Source organism: Salvelinus fontinalis, chromosome 18 (genome assembly GCF_029448725.1).
Source record: "Salvelinus fontinalis isolate EN_2023a chromosome 18, ASM2944872v1, whole genome shotgun sequence".
NCBI lineage: Eukaryota > Metazoa > Chordata > Actinopteri > Salmoniformes > Salmonidae > Salvelinus > Salvelinus fontinalis.
Genome location: NC_074682.1, coordinates 11,442,406 through 11,462,410, shown reverse-complemented (window position 1 = coordinate 11,462,410; position 20,005 = coordinate 11,442,406). Strand labels below are relative to the sequence as shown.

The window sequence follows — 20,005 nt, the reverse complement described above, 5'->3', positions numbered from 1 at the left end:
GTGTTGCACACTTCTCCTGCTACCACAGTGCGAAACACACTTGTGTGTACGGTGGCTGCGTCACTGGGACCTGTGCTGTGGAATGTTTGGTGAAGAATGGGAATGAATGGAGTAACCAGGGGCCTTCACTCCCTGTCCTATGGCTAGTTCTTCTGGAGACACACATACAAACAGGTGGTGGTACATGACAAGGTTTTTTAACTCTGGGTGATAAAATACAATTCTGAAAATGGATATACTTCCTGGATTATGGTAGGGAGTTAGAGTTGTCTTCAGGATATTAGTTTTGGTTTGAACCACAGTCCAACTGGAGAGACGAAGGCTGTGTGAGGGGCACAGACACTGGGTAGAGGACATGAGCGGGAGGCAGGTGTGTAGCTAAATGAGCGGTACAGGAATGAACGTCAACTCAGCCATGGCACCGCTATCTCCAGGACGAAACGTCAATTTATCTCCAGGACTAAACCCCATCAACACCCCACCGATGACAGCTCCATCTCCAAGATCTCCAAGACTGAGTCCCACCACCACCCCACCGATGACAGCTCCATCTCCAAGGTCTCCAAGACTGAGTCTCACCACCACCCCACCGATGGCAGCGATATTTCCAAGACTGAGCCTCACCTCTACCCCAGTGATGGCTACCTCGTCTACAGTGAAGAGTGGCTCTCCATCCTTTGCTTCCTTGTCTCCCGGACTGTTCTCCCCCTGTCTGTCCTCTCTGAGCGCAGAGAGAAGGACCTCCTCCCCCTTCAGCAGGTCCTCCAGCAGGTCCCCCACCCCATCCATCATGACGTCCCCAAAGCTGTGGCAGAAAACCTCCATCTCCAGACTGGCAGAGGAGTTCTTTTGGATTGGTGGAAGCGTCGTAGCACAACCCAAATGGAGACTGGGTCAATATGGTAAGTGACTGATGGAGATATGATATTTGACATATATTTTGTCTTCCCTCGAATGACTTAATTACATATTATTTGGGGAGGATACAGAGCTGTAAGTCATTAGCCACTGAGGTTGAACAAAATGTATGAAATAAAATAGCATATTCTATAACACCTGCTATTGCCTCCTAAACCTTGGGTTTCCCACCATAATAGAGTGACAATGCAGGTGACATGTACTCAGGTAACAGTGAGTAGATGACGGGTATATGGACTCCGGACAATCCCTAGAGATTAGACTGAGTGATGCAGACTAGTGGGCATCACGTGTCTCTCTCTCTCTCTACTCCAGATTACAGAGGAAGGTTAACTGCTCTTACCGTCATGCTCAAAAATACCGTACAAACATGAATGCCATACGAACATGTCATGGGACAGGAGGTCGTAAGAGAATGGGAGCCAGCTCAATTAGAAAGACAAAGTCAACTGTAGGTAGGCCTACAGTATGCACCATCAATGAGTCAGTATAGAGCAGAATATTCTACACTACATATATTGCAAGGATGAAGTATAAAAGTATTTGATGTGCAAGGTGCACGTTGATAACATAAACAACCCCTTAAATCTTGGCCCTGACGTTGTCAGCTAATCTAATAATCAACTGCTAGTTGGTAAATCTCTGCTTCAACCCTGCTATTCTCCTCAATTAATCTGAAAGGGATAATATGCGTGGCTTCCCCAGTGCTGTGAAATAACATTTGTAAATTCACCTGTTGATTGAAAGATAATTCAGTATTGTAGGACATATGGGGCTACACATGCTTATGACACGTCTTACAATGCATTAGCATCTTCTCTTTGTTGATCCAGTAAACAATTGCTATATGGGCCCAAATAGACTAGCGTTCTGTGCAGGGGGTGTACTTGTACATCAAGCTGCCTCACGCTACAGAAACAGGATATAGGCTCCTACTCCTTTGAGCCATTCCCTATTTACCCTAACCCTATTTACTTACTCGCTATGGGCCCAAATGCTATAATTTTAGGGCACACAAGTACGCGATATGGACAGGGCGCCCTGTACCATATGAGCACAGAGGTCATCTGATGTTGACCCAGTGTGTGTGTGCCTTCCTCCCTGCGGCCTGTCTGCAGTGGAGAGGTGTATGTGCACCATGCAGACTGGCACCCAGATGACCAAACTGAAAGGGAAGAAGAAGGGCCTGGTCAGGTTCTTCTACCTGGATGAACACAAGTCCTGCATCCGCTGGAGGCCCTCCAGGAAGCACGATAAAGCTAAAAGTGAGTCAGACAGGGAATGTTTCAGATGGGGTTTCATACGGGTACTGTGAGGAATACTCTAGTATTTTAACTTGGTCTACATTCAACAGTTTAGCAGCCCTATTCCATTAGCTATTTGAACATAATGTACAAATGCGCATACCACATGTGTGTATTACCACCTTGTAACTCATCTGAAGTAGCTATGAGATTTCTGAAAAAATGAACAGGTTATTGCAGCTGATTGACTGCTAGAGTACATTCTTATTCATTTTCATGTTGATTCTATCCCAGTAACCATTGACTCCATCCACGAGGTGTGTGAGGGCAAGAAGTCTGAGATCTTCCAGCGCTACGCAGACAGCTGCTTTGACCCCAACTGCTGCTTCAGCATTTACCATGGCGACCACGTGGAGTCTCTTGACCTGGTCACCACTAACGGAGATGAGGCCCGTACCTGGATTACTGGCCTGAAATACCTCATGGCTGGCATCAGTGACGAGGACAGTCTGGCAAAGAGACAACGCAAAAGGGACCAATATCCTTTACTCTGTCACTATGGAGCATATCACTCATAGGGCCTTATGACCCAATTATGAAAGTAGAACATAGACCATCCTACAACACCATAGAATACATCCATTTGACATAATAGGACCTGAATATCATCAGCCTGTGGGCATTTGATTCAATTAGGACATGATACCTTCCAATGTTTGTGTAAAATCACATGTAGCAACACATGTAATTCCAGGGATGTCTTGTCACTTAGGATGTATTTTGATACACACTAAAATAAATGTCATTGGTCACTGGTCTCCATGTCTCCTCCTTAACTCTTATTTCACATGGTTACAGCAGACCTTCTCAGAGGCAGACAAAAACGGGGACGGCAATTTGAGCCTGGGAGAGGTTCTTCAGTTACTCCACAAACTCAATGTGAACCTGCCCAGGCAGAAAGTCAGAGAGATGTTTAAGGTAAGATCATATTCAGATGTTCATAAATCTGGGGATGAACTCACCAAGAACATTTTGATGTTCTTGTATCTCAATGTTTCTCATTACATCCTAGAATACAATAACAAGTAATTGTAATCTTTTAAAAGTAGTTTTACAGAAGGTCATTATATGTATCATGTGGAAACCCAGGATCAATTATAAACTAGTTTGCAAGAGCTTGCATTACAGGTGTCCTTACATGGTTTGGCACACAATGTACAGTGTTGTATATACTGTAGCTATCCCATAGTTCTGTCTGAAAGGTGAGAGGACTTAACCCTAGGCTACTTTAGCAGCCAGCAATCGGGTTTCACTCTGACAAGACTCTTCCAGAGGGGTTTAGGGGTCAAAGATCATGGCCTGATCTCCAATCCTAGCTTAGGATGTGTTGTCTTGTCTCAGGATTTCCTAGCCGTACCTTGAGAGAGTACAGGTTGGTCGCTGTACGTGAGAAGCTCGCTACAGGAAGACCAGGCCATATGGTCACCGTTGAACAGAACAGATGGCTATGGTTGTATTAGCCTACTGTCACACAGCTCCATTAATTCATACTAAGGCACAATGCATTACCCGTCTTCCATCTTGTTTAACCCCTCATGTCAGACAGTTTTGTTTTGTGGCTGTGCAAGAAGGATTTGTTCTGTGTCTTTATCTAAATCTATCAGTGGCTTGGAAATACAATGACATTTCTAAAGGGGGCAAGTAATTATACGGAACAAAAATATAAACGCAAGATGTAAAGTGTTGGTTGGTCTCTGAAATACACACAAAAAGCTTATTTCTCTCAAATTTTGTGTAGAAAATGTGTTTACATCCCTGTTAATGAGCATTTCTCCTTTGCCAAGATAATCCATCCACCTGACAGGTGTGGCATATCAAGAAGCTGATTAATCAGCATGATCATTACACAGGTGTTCCTTGTGCTAGGGGTGTGCAATTGGCATGCTGACTGCAGGAATGTCCACCAGAGCTGTTGCCAGATAATTGAATGATACTTTCTCTACCACAAGCAGAGTCCAATATCGTTTTAGAGAAATTGGCGGTACGTCCAACCGGCCTCACAACCGCAGACCATGTGTGACCACCAACTGTCTGAAACCATCTCAGGCACGCTGGAGAAGTATGCTCTTTACAGATGAATCCCGGTTTCAACTGTACTGGGCAGATGGTAGTGGTGGGCAACTCCAGTCCTTGGGGGCATAATTTTTGTCACACTTTTTCTCCAATCACAGCTGATTAATCAAATTGCATTCTAAACTGAAGATCATGATTAGGTGATTATTGGAGTCAGATGTGTTGGCTGGGGCAAAACTGTGACACCAATCAGGCCCCTGATGACTGGAAATGCCCACCCCCGGTGTATGGTGTCGTGTGGGCAAGTGGTTTGCTGATGTCAATGTTGTGAACAGAGTGCCCCATGATTCCGGTGGGGTTATGGTATGGGCAGGCATAAGCTACGGACAATGAATGGCAATTTGATGGCATAGAGATATCGTGACGAGATCCTGAGTCCCATTGTCATGCCATTCATCTGCCGCCATCCCATCATGTTTCAGTATGATAATGCTTAAGAATCATAAAGAGATGGGCAGTATTTTCTGAACTGCAAAGAACCATTGAAGGGTTCAAATGGTTCTTTGAGTCATTATGGTTTCACATAGAACCATCACCCTTCTCAAATAACCCTTGAGGAACTCTCTTTTCTAAGTGGTTAACCCTCACCCTAACCTTAACTAGAACCCTACATATTTTCTTTCCATCCTCAGAAAGCAGACACAGATGACAACCAGGGTTCGTTAGCTTTTGAAGAATTCTGTACCTTCTACAAGATGATGTCTACACGCAGAGGCCTCTATCTCATCATGCTCTCCTACAGTAATAACAAAGAGTTCATGGACCTGAATGACCTGGTCCGTTTCATGGAAAATGAACAGAAGGTAAAACTGAATTAAAAGCAGAATATATTGTTTAAAAAAAAATATTCAGCATATTTGCTGATTTTTCATCACAATGTTTCTGTTTGGTAGATGGCGGGTGTAACCAGAGAATATTGTCTGGAGATAGTCAGCCAGTTTGAGCCATGTTCTCAGAACCTACAGAATATGGTTCTGGGCATCGATGGTAAGGATTTTACATGATTTTGAAGTAGTTTTCATGACACAAGCGCCTGTATCACAGCCCACAGAAATAGCCAAATACACATGAACAGACATGGTGTATCTCCAAGTACAGTAACAGTATGTCAATCAAAGAAAAGTCACATATCCTGTTTCTTACCTCAGGTTTCACCAATTACATGCGAAGTCCAGCAGGAGACATCTTTAAACCAGACCACCATCATGTGCACCAGGACATGACTCAGCCCCTGTGTAACTACTTCATAGCCTCGTCCCACAACACCTACCTGACAGGGGACCAGCTTCTGTCTGAGTCCAGGGTAGACATGTACGCCTATGTGCTCCAGGCTGGCTGTCGCTGTGTGGAAGGTAAGCTTAGACACTATAATGGCTGTTCAACTGCCTCCCTACTCAAAACATTGCAGTGCTGTACTCCAACTTAAGTGATAAGTGATATGCCAGAGAAGCCGGTGTTTGCTGATTTGTTTAAGAGACTTTATAGCCATTTACACAGATGATTCAAAAGATACAAGAACAGGACGTACTGGGTCAGCATTTGTAGTGCAGGAATGTGGGGTGGCAGTCAGGAAACGTATTACTGATCATCTGGCTGTATATACGGCAGAGCTGATGGCCATTCTGTAGTTGTTGCTCTGATTCATGTGCAGTGTTGATGAGTCTGCAGTCCTTTAGCTCACGTAGCAGACAAGACCTGCTTGATAAGATGCTACAAACCCATGGCAGGATTAGACAGATGGGTATACAGAGATAAGATTTACTTGAGTCCCTGTCCATGTGGGGGTAGAGGGGAACGAGGCAGCTGATATACTGGCTTAACAAGCACTTAGTAGTGGGAATGTTGATGTTGTAGTTTTAATGAGAAAGGCAGAGGTAAAAAGCCTAATATGGACAGTGATGGTGCAGAGATAGCAGGAGCAGTGGAATAGAGATACTAAGGGCAGGTATTTATTTAAAGTACAGAGGAAAGTTGGGGAGGGGGGACGGCAGGAAGGGACAGAAGAGAGGAGGCTATTTTTACAAGATTAAGGGTGGGACACAGCCAGTAGATTAAGGGTGGGACACAGCCAGTAGATTAAGGGTGAGACACAGCCTGTAGATTAAGGGTGGGACACAGCCAGTAGATTAAGGGTGGGACACAGCCAGTTGAATAAGGGTGGGACACAGCCAGTAGATTAAGGGTGGGACACAGCCAGTAGATTAAGGGTGGGACACAGCCAGTAGATTAAGGGTAGGACACAGCCAGTAGATTAAGGGTGGGACACAGCCAGTTGAAGAAGACCTTAAATATGATAGGAAAGCATCCAACAGGAAAGTATGATTATTGACAGGAAACAGAGACAGTGGAGCATGTATTGCTACAATGTGAGGAGTATTAGAGGGAAAGAGAGAGACTGAGATCTAGCATGAGGGAGAAGAGGATACAGGGAATTATTTTAAAGAGTATATTGAGTAGAACGTCATTAGATATAGTCTCAAATATGTTGTTATGTTTTTTTAAGAGCAACATGGCTGGGAGGTAGGATTTAGATTATCCCTATCGCTGGTCCATACTCCAGTACAGTAGGTGGCGGTAATGCACCATAACGTTGGATGCCAACAGCCGATAAAACCCCATCAAAGAAAGCCGGTGTTTGGAGGATATATTGGCACGGTTGTTGTTAGGTCCGAGATGAGGGCATTATTAATTTTGTACAACGGGTCACCAACATATTCAAATAGTGATTGACATATGTTTCATTAAAAACGTTATTTTTATGAATTTATTCATACTATTTCATCATTCCACAAGATATAGTCCCGACACAAATCTATGGTTGCTTCCCAAGCCGCCTGGTCGTTCGTTCTTTCTGGCGCCATTCTTATCCCTTGCTTGCCAGCTAGCCAACTTTGGCTAACACAGTCACGTCAAACAGCGTTGCCATAATAGTAGCAAAGTAGCTGCATTTGCGTTTGTATAAGCTGTTTTCTAATGATTGTTGGGGGGATACATCCACGGCAATGAACTAATGATGTGCGATTTCGCCTGGCATTGAACATTTCTCTGTCGCCAGGCCACTGTTCAAAAGAGACAGCCAACTACACAGCTAACACAATCACTTCAAACTGAAAATGGAATGACAGCAAACTAGCTGCATTTCATCTCGTTTTACCTGTTTTCTGTTGACATTTCTTTGTAAAAATGATGCCTGCTGATTTATGATTTCGACTGGCTGAGAAATGCTGCCTGCCTGTGTGTCTCCTCCCGACTCCCGACAGGTTCATTACCATAGGACAGCTGGAGATCGAATTTCAATATCTTGAAACAATTTTGCAAATGTCGGAGAGACAGAAAGCAAGGTTTATACAAATCTCCGCTGTTGAAATTTAAATCAAATGATAGTCTAAAAGAAATGGGATATAATGTCTAAATGCTTTTTATAGTGGAGATCAAGTTTATAAATTGCTTGGCTGGGCTGACGAGAGAGTGGATTGTGCAGTGAGATGGGACAGTAGATAGGCATTTAACGTCCTAGCTTTAGCTAGCGGTAACTTGTGGAATAGACACCGGCTGGAATGTTGTTTTAACCAGTTAGCATCCAGGATTAGACCCACCATAAACCATGGGTATGACAAAACATTTATTTTTACTGATCTAATTACATTGTTAACCAGTTTATAATAGCAATAAGGCACCTCAGGGGTTTGTGTTATATGGCCAATATACCACAGCTAAGGGCTGCTCTTAGGCACGCGGAGTGCCTACATACAGCCATGGTATGTATATTGGCCATATTTTAAAATTGAACCTTTATTTAACTAGGCAAGTCAGTTAAGAACAAAATCTTATTTACAATGGCAGCCTAGGAACAGTGGGATAACTGCGTTGTTCAGGGGAAAAACAACAGATTTTTTCCTTGTTAGCACAGGGATTCGATCTAGCAACCTTTCGGTTACTGGCCCGATGCTCTAACCACTAGGCTACCTCCCGAACCATATAGCACACCGCTTCGGGCCTTATTGCTAAAATAGACACTGGCTGGAATGCGGTTTTAACCAATCAGCATCCAGTATTAGACCCAACCGTTGTATTACAGTATTTACCATCCTCATCACTCACTCACTCTTTCTCTGTGTCTGTCAGTGGACTGCTGGGATGGACCAGACGGGGAGCCTATCGTCCATCATGGCTACACCCTGACATCCAAGATCCTCTTCAAAGACGTCATTGAAACCATTAACAAATATGCCTTCACAAAGAATCAGTGAGTACCTTTATTTTGTCATCATGTCCTGCCCAGGTATAGATAGCAATATAAAACCCTTCATGGGCAACACACATTCCAATATGTTGTGTCATACATCCTCAGGTACCCAGTGATCCTATCCATAGAGAACCATTGCACAGTGCCCCAGCAGAAGAAGATGGCTGAGTATCTGTTGGAGGTGCTCCAGGATAAGGTGGACCTTTCTACGGTCAACATGAATGAATTCAGAAAGTTGCCCTCCCCAGAGCTCCTGAAAGGGAAAGTTTTAGTCAAGGTAAAGCCATATTTCTTTACCAGTGCACTGCGCAACCAATAGTAGCAGTCAGTCATTTCCATAGCGCCGATTTCCAAATCATGAAACTTTAAAACAACATTGCACAACACTTTCTGTGAAAATAAAGTAATGTAGTAAACAGACTGGTTGTTATTCCTCAGGGAAAGAAGCTTCCAGCGAACATTGATGATGATGCAGAGGAGGGGGATGTGTCGGATGAAGACAGTGAGGAAGAGGAGGACGAAGATGACACCCAGATAAACACAGATGTAAGGACATTACTACCGTTTAGCTAAAATATACAGACGGTAAAATATCAATGTTTTGAGTAAAACTACCCCAGGACATTTGTAGTGTTCCTAAAAGCCCCTGTAGGTGGCATAATACACCAAACGTGAGGCATCAATGAACGTCTCATCACTGTAAGCCTAGTGCCCTTATTCTTTGTCTGAAAACTTCTTTGTCTGTTTTACAGTGGATGTTATGTGAATTTCATCATGTGTTTCAGTTTACCTAGATACAAACATCTGATTGCTGTACTTTTTTTGTTGTTGCTGACTTCAGAGAACAATGAAAAGCATACCTTGTGATGTTATCAGGTGCTCTGTCATAAGATGATACCAAAGCCATTAGGAATTCCATCAGACAGTGAGATAGCTAGGTGGCTGATTGATTGTGTCAGCAGGGAGTCTAGAGTCTTGAATATGTTTGACTATTCAAGGGGAACGCTGCTGGCACTGCAGATGAATCCAAACCCAAGAAACGCAGGTCTATCATGGGCAGCTTCAGACGCAAGGTCAGCCTTTTCTCTCGTACAACTCCCTCCCTGCCTACCTCCTTACCCGGTCTTCGCTTCACCGCGCTTTCCAATCATGTTTATGCAAATGAACTTCACTCTTCCTCTTCACCAGTCCCTCCACCATGCAAATGACTCTTACCTCACCAGCACAAATGCAAATCACAAACTCCCTTCACCACCCCCCTTTACCAACACTAGCGTGTGAAAATAGCCGTTGTCACCATAGGCCTACATCAGCTTTTCTGTGTGACTTTCCTGACAGCGCAGTGTATTGCTTTGAGAGACATTTTCTACTGCTCTAACGTGCTCTTGTTACAGTAGAAATGCCGCCATCTGGACTAAACGCTGACTGTTCATTTCTTGTGCTTAGAGGAAAAAGAAGAAGAAAAAGAAGCTGATGCTCAATTTAGACCATGCAGACCAAGAGAACCCCATCATGAGAGACAAAACACACATTGTGTACCACAACAAGTAAAGCCAATCAAACATGACTGTTATACTGTTATCAAACCATTTACTTGAACTTTTAAACATTGACCCATGCATCCACTTATCTCTGGCCCTCCCCTGTTCACCCTCAGGAAAGGGAAGACGATGAGGTTATCCCGAGCGCTGTCTGACCTCGTCAAGTACACCAAGTCTGTCCGGGTCCATGACATTGAAACACAAGGTGGGGAGTAGTGTCCATATTCATACAAAATCATTTCTGTTTCATTTAACAATAGCACAAGATCTTTCAGCATGGGAGTCATTCTATCTCTTGGTTGTCAGTGTGTCTGAACCTATGTGTTTTCTGGTCGGCAGCTTATATGACCAGTTGGCAAGTGTCTTCACTCAATGAAAGCATTGTGAACCAGATCATGGCTCTGAAGCCAACTCAGTTGGTGCGATTGAACCAGAGGCAGCTACTACGTGTTTACCCCTCCAACTACCGTGTGGACTCTAGCAACTTCAACCCACAGCCCTTTTGGAACGCAGGATGCCATATGGGTAAAATACCCTGCTCATGCAATACCTTAAGTGTGCTTTGCTTTGCTTACAGAGAAAAACAAGACAGTCTAGAGGCAAATATCTAGACTTCAGTCTGGTTCAGAACAGTGGTCGTACTCTAAAATGTATTTCTTATCTTGTCTTATCTTTTCAGTTGCACTGAATTACCAAACAGAGGGCCGCATGCTTGAACTGAACAGAGCCAAGTTCTCAACCAATGGCAACTGTGGATACTTACTGAAGCCCAGGTGCATGAATAAAGGTGGGTACTATTAGAAAACATGGGTAACTGTAGATGAAGCCAAAATACAGACATGAGCAAACGGATTATACAATTAAACACTATAATTGCACAGTAGTTGGTTCTCAGAATAACAGTTTGCTGGCTGAATGTTGCCCTCTGTGTTGCCCAGGTTTCTTTAACCCTACGCTGGAGGACCCTCTGCCGGGACAGAGTAAGACTCAATTGGTACTGAAGATTATCAGTGGGCAGCAGCTTCCAAAACCCAAAGACTCAATGCTGGGGGATAGAGGGGAGGTGAGACATGTCAGACAACCTCAATTGACCTCTTTTATGTGAGGAGACTACAAGGCTATTTGTCTTGTCACTCGTGCGTTGTATGTGAATGTGTCTTCTTTGTTGTTGTCGTAGATTATTGATCCTTTTGTAGAGGTGGAGATCATCGGTCTGCCTATTGATTGCTGTAAGCAGCAGACAAGGGTGGTGGATGATAATGGTGAGCATTGATCTTAACTCAACAAGCTATTTAGTTTCCGTTTTCTTTTAACAAGGTGCTCATTCGACTACGCATTTTGATATTCTGTTAAACTTCTGCTGAATGAAAAGCACTAAAAGGTTGTGGAAATGCAATGGAAGATAATAGTCTCCTTCCTTCTCTGTGCCATTGTAGGCTTCAATCCCATGTGGGAGGAGAGCTTGGTCTTCACCCTCCACATGACCCAGATTGCACTGGTGCGTTTCCAGGTGTGGGACCATGATCCGATAGGACAAAACTTCATTGGACAGAGGACCATAGCATTCGTCAGCATGATGCCAGGTAAGGTAGCTGGAGGGATTAACCAGGTCTCTACTTCATCAGACAGAAGACATTTGGATCGTCAACATAAAACTTGTACCATTATCATGGATTGCTCTATGAAAATAAAATGCATGTGATTTTGGGATTAATGTGATAAATGGTTAATTTTACCCTATCATCTTTTAAAAACATGTTAAGGTTATCGCCATGTCTATCTTGAGGGCATGGAGGAGGCCTCCATCTTTGTTCATGTTGCTGTAAATGACATCACAGGAAAGGTAGGCCTAAGCACTGGGTTGAGTTTTGCTTTACCTGTATTGCTGTAGTTGAAGACTAAGGCCTCAGATTTTCTTAACAGTGAGTCAATTCACAACTCACTTTCTCTTGAACTCAACACTTGATGAAAACTTGTCTTGTTTTCTGTCACGTAGGTTAAGCCAAGTAATGCTGTAAAGGGTTTTTTGAAAAAAGCCACGAAGAAAGGGTCAGCCAAGGAGCCAAAGACGGTCTCTATGCACCTCTCCACTTACTCATCAGAGGACGTCCGTCAGCGGTACCGCAAGGACCTGGACTCCTACTCCCAGGAGAACAGCGGGAACGGCAGCATGTTAGTGACGCCTGCAGGCATAGACTACCTCCATAGAGGGACTCAGAGTGAACCACTGAAGCGAGCTCACACGGTGCAAATTCTGGAGGAGGAAATCCAGGGTGCTTCTCCGAAGGAGGAGAAAAAGAAGGAGAGGAAAAGGAAGGGCATCCTTGTCCGCGTGTCCTCCACCTTCTCCAACTCTGGGGCGTCCATCCCGTGCATCACAGCAACAAGCCCTGACATGGAGAGCATGTTTCAGTCGTCTCAGCCACAGAGTCCAGAACCAGAGAGCCAAATGCAGTCGTTTCAGCCACAGAGTCCAGAACCAGAGAGCCAAATGCAGTCGTTTCAGGCAGCCTGGCCAGATCTGGAAGACCAGGTTCAGTCTTTCCATGCACACTGGCCGGGCCAGAACAACTCGGGTCGGTCATTTGAGCCTGAGTGGCCAGACCCACCTGAGATTGAGGACATAGCAGGAGAACCACTGAGAAAGCTTAACAGTAAGCCTGCACTCCAAACTGTATCACAACATCTGAACCAGCCCCTACCCCAGCTCCATCCGCAGCCCCAGTCCCAACCCCAGCCCCAGTCTCATCCTGAGGTCATTCTCCGGAACCAACACCCACCATCCTCCCCTGTCAGAGTTAGACGGACCCTGGAGACCCCAGCCAGCCAACGCCCCTCCAACACGTCACGGACAAAGGCCCGCTCTCGCAGTGTTCCACGAAAGCAGCATACCTCCCCCATCACCCCGTTAGTTAACCGCAGGGCTGCTGTGCACTGGCAGCCTCAGACTCCTTCCCCTCCCCCCCAGAACCATTGCCGCTATGGCCACCAGCCTATACCCAACGGCCTCTACCTGTCTGACAGTGACTCCAGCAGTGGTGGCAGTATAGACAGTCTAAGTCTGGAGCTCCTGCCCTCGCGTGTGCCAGTCAGTGGGCAGAGGGAAGTGGGCACCCTGCAGAGAGAGATGAATGCCCTATTTGACCAAAAGATGAAGGAGATTCGCTGTAAATCGCCACTCTTTTTTTACGGTAAAAGTGACTCTTATTATACGATATCTTATTCTGTTATTATATCCCAGCTAGAGAGCATGCCAGTGTTAAAGATGTATTGTTTTTTGGTCACAAAGTATGTGTACTTGTATGCTCAGATCATCGACATTACAAAATCGATGTTGATTGATGACCCTGGAATTATAGTAATGACAATTTTGTTCGCTGTGTTTTATTTGCAGATTACTCTACGCTATAGTAACCAGACACTACAAGGACCACAGCAGTGAGCAGACAATTGGAATAAGCATAGGAGTAGGAAATACACTTGTAAACATATAGCGTTACCTTGTATGTATCTAGATGCATGTACAAATGTCATCACATTTTGAGACCGAACAAGTTTATTTTGTATAAGCTAATCACTTACTTTTTATGTGGATATTGTGATTTTTGCATCACGATGCATCTATTGTAAATAGAACTGAATACCAAAGTGAATCGTTCTGAAGGGAACAGAATGGAACATGCATTCATTACTAGACTGGTTTTATTGAAAGATGTGCCGTAACTTTTACATCAACATCGTTCTATGACATAATGCTTTTTTTATGTGTTGAGTTCTATAATGACAAAACATGTTATGTAAGTGGACTGACGGTTTTATAGGTTTGAAACGAATGTGCGAAATGTGTGCTGCCAATTGTACAAAAACAGTTCAGTATACTTGGTATCTATAATATGTAAATGTATAATCTACTTTAAAACGAATGTACTGCATCATTTCATTAATAACAGTAATATATTGCTCTCAGTATTTGTGCTGATCAAAAGTACTGAAATGTAAACTCTTTGAAAGTGATGATTTTTCATAATTTACAGATGACTTGACTTGGACCTTCATGTTTCATTTCTATTTTTGCACCGCTCTTAAATCTTTCTAAATCAGTACACATGAAATTATTTGTAACAGTAAATATACATGTTGTTTTTCTCAATAAAATATCTTCAACATAATACTGTAGTATTGTTAATTTACTCCACCTCTCCAGTATGTTATTTATTACTCTGTTAATTAACACATGTCACATAACAGCCTGGAAACAGTCTGTAAGCATGTCTGATACACAGTGTTTCTTTGTGGTTAAAAAAAAGTATCTAGAACAAAACTCATGTCAAGACCTGCATAGTGACATTTGCTTTGTTAGGCCATATATAATAGAGTATCTACTATCATTTCTACTCATGCTTTGTCTTTGTCTGCGGTTTCCTGGCTTCTCTTCTTGTTGGTGGTGGTGGTCCTCAAGCGCTGACTCAGTTCATCAGACAACACTGTGCAATATGATTTCTGTGGGGAGGAAATTGGAGCGATATGTAGAGCAATCTTGACCAGGCAAATCTGCTTATCTATTCATATGGAATATTCCCACAATCCACCTGTCACGTTCCTGACCTTATTTTCCTTTGTTTAGCTGTGTTTAGTTGGTCAGGACGTGAGCTGGGTGGGCAGTCTATGTTATTTGTTTCTTGTTTAGGTTCATTGTTAATTAGCCTTATATGGTTCTCAATCAGGGGCAGGTGTTTGACGTTTCCTCTGATTGAGAACCATATTAAGGTAGGCTGTTCACACCGTTGGTTTGTGGGTGATTGTCTTCCGTGTCTGTGTATGTACCACACGGGACTGTTTCGTTGGTTTAGTCTGTTCCTGTTTGTGCGTTCTTTGTGTTATGTAAGTTCTCATGTCCAGGTCGGTCTAGGTCGTTTTTGTTATTTTGTCATTTATCAAGTGTGCTTCGTGTTCGTCTTGTTTGAATAAATTCATTATGTACTCCACAAAAGCTGCGTTTTGGTCCGATCCCTGCTCCTCCTCAGACAAGGAGGAGAACAATCGTTACACCACCACTCTTCATTAAACCAGTGTTAGACCGTGTAAGTGTGTGCATATGTGTTGCTCACCCTCTGCTCCCCAGCATTGCTCCGGGACTTGATGGTGAGCTCCAGGACAGCCAGCAGCACCCCCAGCCCCAGGCCCAGAGCCAGCACCAGGAACATGCCCTTCAGGCTGTGGGGCTGCAAGGGGGAGGCCTTGGCTGGGTCTGCCATGCAGCTGCTGGCCCACCACTTACTGCGCAGGTAAGCCAACTCTCCTGCCTCACTCAGCTCCAGGATGGCCACACTGAGGTTCTTCAGCATGGGAGAGCCTGGATGACACAGACAGTACCATTTGCACATCAGCAGGCTTGTTAGAGAAAGTATTTGTGTCGCATGAGTACGGTGAGTGTAAGAACATTATCACGTCTAAATAATGTTCAGAGGTTTCAGTCAATGTGTGTTGCCGTATGAAATCTTACTCCCTGGACATGTGGCTCACCCAGGGTGCCTGCGATGCTGTACCCTCTCATGCCGATGACCTCATGGACACGGACCAGCTCACAGTGACGAGCCGCCACCAAGTCCAGTGACACAGACTCTCCAATGAAGGCAAAGTTGCCCTCCTTTGCCCGGCGAACACCCTCATCCATTGATGACACAAAACTCTTGGCTCTCTCCATGTGCTCATAGATCCTGCGGTAGGTTGGGTTTTTAGAGTTCTACACAAAGGAAAAGAAAAACCACAGACAGAGAGGAAGAGAAAGTCAGCATGCCGCTGAGAGAACTGACAGAACGGAGACACTGACGCGTGAGCCTAATCATTTGAGGGCAAAGAGCGAAGGGGAAAAGAAGGGAATAAGAGGTGTGGCAGGGTGAACTGGCCTCACCTTGAAGAAGGCAAGTGTGGAGGATCCAGACAGGGTCCCATACTCAATCCCTTGCTGGTTGGCCAAGTCCTCAAACCCTTTCACCATCAGTTGATTGGAGTCTGAGCCCTGAGATGTGCTGAGGTTGGAGAAATAGCAGGCCAAGAGGACCAGACCAAACAACCACCAGGTGCAGCATATTATGCGTCCTGATAAAGCTTTGGGGTGTGGACCGGCACCTGAGAATAAGAAGAAGCAATACTAAATCAGAACACCAAACCACACAGACCATACACACCTCGTGTGTTGTTGTTTTGGTGCGGGTACGCTATTGGTTGAAATGCCTGGTTAAATCCCTGTTAGTTACCCTGTAGAGTGAGGGCTCCAGCAGTGTACCACAAACTGTGGCTGAAAGTGAAGTTGTTTTCCTCAGTCTGGGGTTGACTCCACTCACATGGGCTGAGTCTGTGTTGGAAAATGTTTGTTTAACAGTTTTTAAATTACACTTGTAAAAGGTTCCAGCCAGGCTCAGTACATGATAAATGTATTTTCTGATGAAACTTCATCACACCATAATTCACCTGGCTACTACACAGATGGAAATAGCAGTCCCCAGGTACGCAGCGAGGATCCCCACCCAGGTCTCTACTGAGAAGGGGGTCAGGAAGTCAAAGATGCCAGCCTCTTCTGAGATGTCTTTCCTCAGGAGAATGCTGATGCCTGTCTGCATGAAGGGTTTGGTCATCCCCACAACCTTCTCCCGGGCAGCAGTGAGGGTCAGAGGAGCAATGGCCAGGTCGGCCTCCTACAGGGATAAGAACATAGATTTATATTTTACATTAGCTTTTTTCTTTTTTTTTTACCTTTATTTATACAGGTTTTTTCTCATTGAGATAATATCTCTTTTCCAATAGAGATCTGGTCCAATAGCAGCAGAGGGAACAACGTTTCAGACAAAACAACTTACATACACTAACACAACATTAAACAAAACCATAAATACACATACAGTACAACAAAAACATTTTACATAAAAACACAAAGGTCTTGACTGAAAACAGCTGGCCTAAAAACAATTACACTCTTCTATGACATATACATCGATCAAGTGTTTAAACTCCACCAACGAAACTAGATCATCACATTTAAAAATGTTCACACTATAAAATGTTTCACCTGCACAAGTAATTTCCCACATGGTTATGGTCACATTAAAATGGACAGTATCAATCTTAAACAGAAATGTGAGCAGATGTTCCGCACTGTAATCACTCATCTATGAAAAAGTTAGCTTTACTCACCTTTCTCACCACCTCTCCGATCATCCCATTCCAGGCCCCACTCTCATCCTGCCTGCCATAGGACCCATCTTTCACCAGGTGCACGTTGTACTTGAAGTCCAGTTTCTTGGCCAGTTCAGACAGCAGGTCCATGCAGTAACCTTCCATCTGAGAGCCTTTGGACATGGTGTATGGATCTTGCTGAAGAGTGAGGCACAGAAGAACGATTCGGACTTCTGAATCATCATCAATCTTGTTTATACAGCAGCAAATGGGTTGAAATGGAGTAGAAAATGCTTGCAGTCAATACAGTATAGAGTGACAGAAACATGCATCCTTTAGTTACCTTTATTGTAGTGATTGTCAAGTCTGGTTGCATTGCTGAAGGAGAAATAGATATTAGTGAGATATAGAGGTTACCTTGATTCACCCGCATCCAACTTAAAGAGGAAGCTAAACTACTTGAAGTTGCATTTGAACCTTGCCAATGACATTCTTAGGTGAATCACTTATGATTCACAGCATCACCAACAGCGGCAGCATTGTGAGTGCTTTCTAAGTACATCCACACATCAATTGAATAAAGGCATATACACAGGAGGACAACAGCGTGCATGCTTACACACTGAACAGAGAGGGGAGAGGGCACTGGCAGACCTTCTCCATCGGCATTGAAGCATTGCCAAAGCGTCTTTCCGGTCCCACTGGCTCGACATCCCTAATTCACAAATATTTTTCTTTCATTTGGAGTGCAATTGGAGTGCCTTCCAAATGTAGCCGGCGGATTCAAAGAGCTCTTTGTGCTGTGGCCATCTTTAGCCCTTATACCCTGAGTCGGTGACCCCTTTGCAGATAGTGAGAGGTAAACATGGGGGTGCATTGATGCCTTCTTAGTCATCACAACTGGTTTCCGGCATCCCAGAGAGCTGGCCACTCTCCTTTCCCACTTGAAAGTGTTCAAAACCGTTAAGATCTATTTACAGCCATATTCCAGCTTGTGAGTTATTTCAAGCCATCACAAAGACATGGCACTATGGGGTAGGAGGGCAGTCAGAGTATCAAAAGCCTTGATACAGGCTGAGGCCTCAGGGCTCCCACAAAACCATAGGGAGATCCTGACACACATCAGCTCCTCCTATTCAAAAGATGACAGCCATACAAGCTCTTCAAGGGCCCTGTCACTTTTTGGCCACATTTAAACACAAGGCTCCTTGTTTGTTGCATTGAATTGATTTATTACCATTTTTGTGAGCATGTCAGCTGGCTCGCTTCTTTTTCTGTCAGAGTGGTGCGTGTATGCCAGACAGGATGCGGCCCCTCACTTTGATGCCATGCCCAGCTGACAGTCTCCTCATTCATAACTCGTCAAGCAGAGAGAACATGAGGAGTCTGGCACCAAAATAAGCATATACACTGCCAACACAAGCGCATCGACTGGTCAAACGGCTAAAGAAAAACGTCTACATTTTGTCATTTTACATTTTCTCATGTTCTCTCGGGAATTTAGTTTGAGTGGCAGTGTGTTTCTGTTATCATGCCAATCAGAGGTGGACATAGCTATGTTTCATAGATTTCAAATTAAATGGACGCCAGCTACCCAAGGGTCCCCGCCCACTGACTGATTTACACAAATGTCAGTTAGTCACTAATTCAACAGATTTATAAGACCTATCTATAAACATTTTAATTGTTGGATAATAATAATAATCAAGCAGTAAATGTATAGGGGTGTTAGAAGGCCCCTCAACAGAATTTTAAATGGGCCCCCAAATTGCTATGTCTGCCCTTGATGCCAACTCCTTGTCACTCATTGTCCTACCAAACAAATCCTCTATTTTATTCTCAAGCTCATTAGTGGTCATTAATGAAAGAAAGTTTAGAATTGAAGATTACTTTGAGACCAGATTGTTTGGACCAGGTTATGGTGAATCTCATGCATGTCAAGATTCCTGTTTTACACAGTTTTGCTTGCTTTAGTGACCGACAAACAGACAAAGAATTAACTGGATTTATGAGCACAGTAAGATGTACATTAAACAGTGTATTACCCGCAGCACAGCTCCTTGGGGACAGTAGAAGCACCACGGTGCACACGATGACACCCAACAGCACCCTCATGGTTTCACCTCTGATCCTAATGATGTAGTGGTACCAACGTGATTTCACAAACTATTCAATTCAGAGAACAAAAGAGCTAATGTCGTACTCAAACTGAACAGTGGACTAAAAATACAGTAGTTATGAAGCATGGATATATTACATCTATGACAATACACAAATGAAAGAGATCTCCATACCTGATAAGATTGTTAGATGTAAAGTGAGTTGGCTGTGTTGAGGCTTCCAGCTAAAGACTGATCCTGATGAACTAGAACAAATGATGATGAGAAATATTCATCCCAGCACAACAGAGCTGCTGAAACAGCCAATGGACTTTTTTGTGGGTGGAGAATGAGTTTGGCCCCTGTGACTGTGTCACTTAACAATATGTTTGGAAGATTCAAACGCCTGTTTTGCTATAACTAATGTTATCTTCCCAATTGCTTGCTGGTTTGATGTTAGGCTATATATAGGCTATAGACCAGCTGGTGGATATAGTATGGAAGCTCGTTCCTGACACACAAAAAAAAAAAAATCTGACTACGAGTTATGAGATAGTAAGTCATAATTCTGAGATATTAAGTCAAAATTCTGAGATATAATGCCTTCAAAAAATATTCAGACCCCTTTGGCTTTTTCCACATTTTGTTAAA

At 43.8% G+C, this 20,005-nt stretch overlaps 2 protein-coding genes across 3 annotated transcripts; one reads left to right on the top strand and one right to left on the bottom strand.

Moving 5' to 3' along the window:
- Positions 1 to 790: 790 nt before the first annotated feature.
- Positions 791 to 13,493, top strand: plch2b (phospholipase C, eta 2b). Its single transcript, XM_055870017.1, is given in 21 exon segments — positions 791 to 902; positions 2,037 to 2,183; positions 2,457 to 2,700; positions 3,011 to 3,140; positions 4,928 to 5,098; positions 5,189 to 5,282; positions 5,444 to 5,647; positions 8,421 to 8,541; positions 8,647 to 8,818; positions 8,980 to 9,126; positions 9,540 to 9,614; positions 9,988 to 10,088; positions 10,199 to 10,287; positions 10,422 to 10,607; positions 10,762 to 10,869; positions 11,021 to 11,145; positions 11,260 to 11,344; positions 11,519 to 11,665; positions 11,846 to 11,925; positions 12,079 to 13,273; positions 13,477 to 13,493. Coding segments are annotated over 21 exon segments (3,750 nt in total).
- A 273-nt stretch (positions 13,494 to 13,766) lies between these two features.
- LOC129814970 (glutamate receptor U1-like) lies at positions 13,767 to 19,763 on the bottom strand. Of its 2 annotated transcripts, none has more exons than XM_055868156.1 (10): positions 19,550 to 19,763; positions 19,301 to 19,421; positions 17,599 to 17,633; positions 17,274 to 17,453; positions 16,554 to 16,777; positions 16,340 to 16,437; positions 15,994 to 16,211; positions 15,606 to 15,825; positions 15,191 to 15,435; positions 13,767 to 14,582 (listed from the first exon to the last, which is right to left on the bottom strand). In XM_055868156.1, exons 2-10 carry the CDS (start codon positions 19,368 to 19,370, stop codon positions 14,478 to 14,480), a joined length of 1,395 nt encoding a protein of 464 aa, XP_055724131.1. In that variant the 5' UTR covers positions 19,371 to 19,421; positions 19,550 to 19,763; the 3' UTR covers positions 13,767 to 14,477. The 2 variants fall into 2 exon arrangements, with proteins under 2 accessions (XP_055724131.1, XP_055724132.1); XM_055868157.1 differs by having other exon boundaries at positions 19,301 to 19,386.
- Between the last annotated feature and the right edge of the window lie 242 nt (positions 19,764 to 20,005).

Coding starts and splice junctions, on each gene's coding strand:
- LOC129814970 (XM_055868156.1), bottom strand. CDS start 19,370: ATGAGGGTGCTGTTGGGTGTCATCGTGTGCACCGTGGTGCTTCTACTG. Junction 17,454..17,598: donor TGACAATCACTACAATAAAG/GTAACTAAAGGA, acceptor CTCACTCTTCAG/CAAGATCCATACACCATGTC. Junction 16,212..16,339: donor TGGAGCCCTCACTCTACAGG/GTAACTAACAGG, acceptor TCTTATTCTCAG/GTGCCGGTCCACACCCCAAA.